The sequence below is a fragment of the Lactuca virosa genome, chromosome 9, assembly GCF_052849685.1.
Source record: "Lactuca virosa cultivar CGN04683 chromosome 9, Lactuca_virosa_CGN04683_v6, whole genome shotgun sequence".
Classification (NCBI taxonomy): Eukaryota; Viridiplantae; Streptophyta; class Magnoliopsida; order Asterales; family Asteraceae; genus Lactuca; species Lactuca virosa.
The window spans coordinates 193166415-193169575 of NC_136434.1; the positions used below are offsets into that span (position 1 = coordinate 193166415).

The 3161-nt window shown below is 32.9% G+C and overlaps 1 protein-coding gene across 1 annotated transcript; it reads left to right on the plus strand.

The window, feature by feature from the left end:
- Positions 1–931: 931 nt before the first annotated feature.
- On the plus strand, positions 932–1693 carry LOC145140152 (putative germin-like protein 2-1). Its single transcript, XM_079073741.1, has 2 exons — positions 932–1043; positions 1158–1693. The coding sequence occupies exons 1-2, from the start codon at positions 932–934 to the stop codon at positions 1691–1693; spliced, it is 648 nt and encodes a 215-aa protein (XP_078929867.1).
- Positions 1694–3161: the final 1468 nt, after the last annotated feature.

Below are 3161 nucleotides of genomic sequence, written 5' to 3' on the forward strand. Positions count from 1 at the left end.
TTATATTTACTGTTTCCATTCATACTATAAAATCCAAATATATTTTTTGTTATAATTTATCTTTCTTTTATTTATTCAGGAAAATTAAGATTTTTTTTGTGTAATTTTAGACGTCAAATTAATACAAATAATTTACAAACAGCTAGTAAAGACGTTGTGTTGGTAAATGGATCTTAAATTTGTGTGCAATACATCGCTATAAAGTTTATGATGATAATCTGTAGTACGTATTGTGCATTTGTCAGTGAAAGTAGTAAGTTTGTAATGTTTGTTATGTATGTGTACAAGATATTGCCCACGTACACCTTCTTCTAACCAATTTTGATATGTGTCTAACAAACCAGTAAAACCCATTATCAAACGGACTATACACATAAATGGTTTTCGATAATTGTGCACATTTTTGTAGTGCACGTAGGCTAATATTTTGTTTCAAGAAAAGCCTGGAATGCATCAATTGAAAAATAAAATATACATAAAGCATTCTTTAACTATAATATTGATCTCATTTGGAAACGGTCAATATTGTTCTTCAAGACTTTTTCATTTTCTTAAAAAATTGATATAAGTAGAAAATTCCTATGCATAATAAACATTCAAGGTTCTATTAAAATTAATCCTAAGTATGGAAGTTATGAAAAAGTATATAAGTAAATATACGAAATGGAAGGATCATAGACATATAAGGTTAGTAGTTGCAACCTTTATGAAATTAAGAACCAGACAACGTAAGTTGAATGTATCTTGCTTCTAGAAATTGAACAGCAAAATTTGAATGCATCTCAAGATGATAATGATGACGCTATGATGGTATTAGTCTTAATGTTCCTATATTTTCACTATAAAAGCATTGCGAGTTCCATTCTTTATTTCATAGATTTCCCAGCTACCATAATTAAGTCATCAAAAACAAGTTTTCGGCTTCTCAACAATGACGTCTCATTTGCTTTTATTTGGTCTCTTGGTGGCGGGTTGCTCCCTTGCGTTTGCTTCGGACCCTATTTCTCTTCAGGACTTCTGTGTGGCAGACCAAAATAGCAGAGGTAAGAATTTATTGCTGAAAGTAGAGAAACTCTCCTGCATTCATGCAAGATTTGAAAATATATTATATTTAATTGTGATTAATAGTTTATTTATTTATTTATTTTTCTTGGTAGTATTCGTGAATGGCTTGGTTTGTAAAGAGGCGAGGCTTGTACAACCTGATGATTTCTTTTATAGAGGACTGCAACTAATGGGAAATACCTCGAATGCGGTTGGGTCTGCTGTGACTCCGGTGACCGTAGAAGAGTTGCCAGGACTTAACACTCTTGGTATCTCAATGGCACGTATTGACTTCGCACCACAGGGTATTAACCCCCCACATACACACCCTCGGGCCACTGAAATTTTGACTGTTATGGAAGGCCGTATTCTAGTCGGATTTGTCACGTCCAACCCTCAAAACCGACTCATCACAAAAGAACTTCAGAAAGGCGATGTTTTCGTGTTCCCAGAAGGCCTGATTCACTTCCAGAAAAATGTGGGAAATGGCTATGCTGTTGCTATTGCAGCTTTGAGTAGTCAAAATCCAGGTGTTATTACCATTGCAAACGCTGTTTTTGGGTCAAATCCCGATATCGCTGGAGATATTCTTGCGAAGGCCTTTCAAGTTGACATCAACGTCGTCTATCAAATTCAATCGAAATTCTAGCTTTTACATGCTTCTAAAATGTTGATTTTCTTATCAATGTTGTGATATTTGTTATGTTTATGTTGTTATATTTAAAATCGAATAATATATATACTACTGTCATAGTGATTTTGATTTACTTATGTGGAATTAACTACTTCAAAAGTAAGATATAAACTCAAAACCCAAGAGTGTGCAAGAAATAGACTTAGAAATGACAAAGTTAAATTTACGTAAGAGTGTGAAAGAAATAGACTTAGAAATCAGAAAGACAAACCTAAGTTTGTGCAAGAAATAGACTTAGAAATCACAAAGACAAACCTAAGAGTGTGCAAGAAATAGACTTAGAAATCACAAAGACAAATTTACGTAAATAACCCACTTGCTTTAGAAAGATTAGAAGTTCAACCATCAAATTTTTCAAAAAGATTAATATGGTCCTTGGTGTTTCAATCAGTTACTCGGTCAGCCAACCACCTTGACCTATACAAATTTAATTTTCTATCCTTTTAACTCTTTCATTTTAGTTGTCATAATAAAAATGAAACTAAATACTCACCAACCCCATCCACCTCACTTTACGCCACCCACCTCCCATTCCATTCCCTTCTTCTGTCACCTTCCACCACTACCACCACCACCACTCTTGTCAACCAGAAGGTGGTTAGGGTTTTACCCAAACCTATTTGCATCATCTATCTTCAACATATCCATCTATAATCAAAGAAAAGACCTCCCAAGATCCAAGCCTAAAAATAGAAATCACGAAGTGCTTTGGTCTCCAACCAACCTTTCAAGATTTTGTTAACTAAAAGAAAATGAAGAATACATAGCAAAACATAAAAATCTATGTTTGAAAAAGCCACAGAAGAGCTTCTATTGGCATTCATTGGTAACTAGAAAGTGAGAGCATCAAACATAGAAACAAATATGTCAAAAATACAATGTCACGGACAGAAAAAGAAAATGTATGGATGTTGTCTACTACTTCAAACAAATTAAACACATGTAGCTACATCCATATCAATACCCAATAACATACAAAATGAAAAATCTAAGCTTCATGGATTAAAGAACAAAACCATATGTTACTCATGACATAAGACGATCGGTTTGAATAGCCGATTACAACCACATGAACACAAAGTAAAGAAAATAGAGTTTCAAATACCATTCTTTATTAATCAAAATCAACTCCTAAAAGTCAAAGGCGGCTAACCTATTTATAATTAAACTAAAACCCTAATATGACTCATAATTATGATTGAAATCATCTAAATTAGGAGATTACATAAATCTAAATATTTTATGAATATAGGGCATAAAAATTCCTAATAAAGATAAATCTTAACCGAAAAAATTATAAAATAAAATAACCTTAATAAAATTAAATCATTGATTTATCTTTCATATACCTTCCATCATCTTCCTCATAGTGATGCAACTCATCATCGAGTGTACATCTCTCATCCACGGTTTCCAAAGGACA

Bases quoted from the DNA above. Each gene is read 5' to 3' on its own strand.
- LOC145140152 (XM_079073741.1), top strand. From the start codon at position 932: ATGACGTCTCATTTGCTTTTATTTGGTCTCTTGGTGGCGGGTTGCTCC. The intron at 1,044-1,157 runs GTAAGAATTTAT...TTTTCTTGGTAG, and splicing joins GGCAGACCAAAATAGCAGAG to TATTCGTGAATGGCTTGGTT.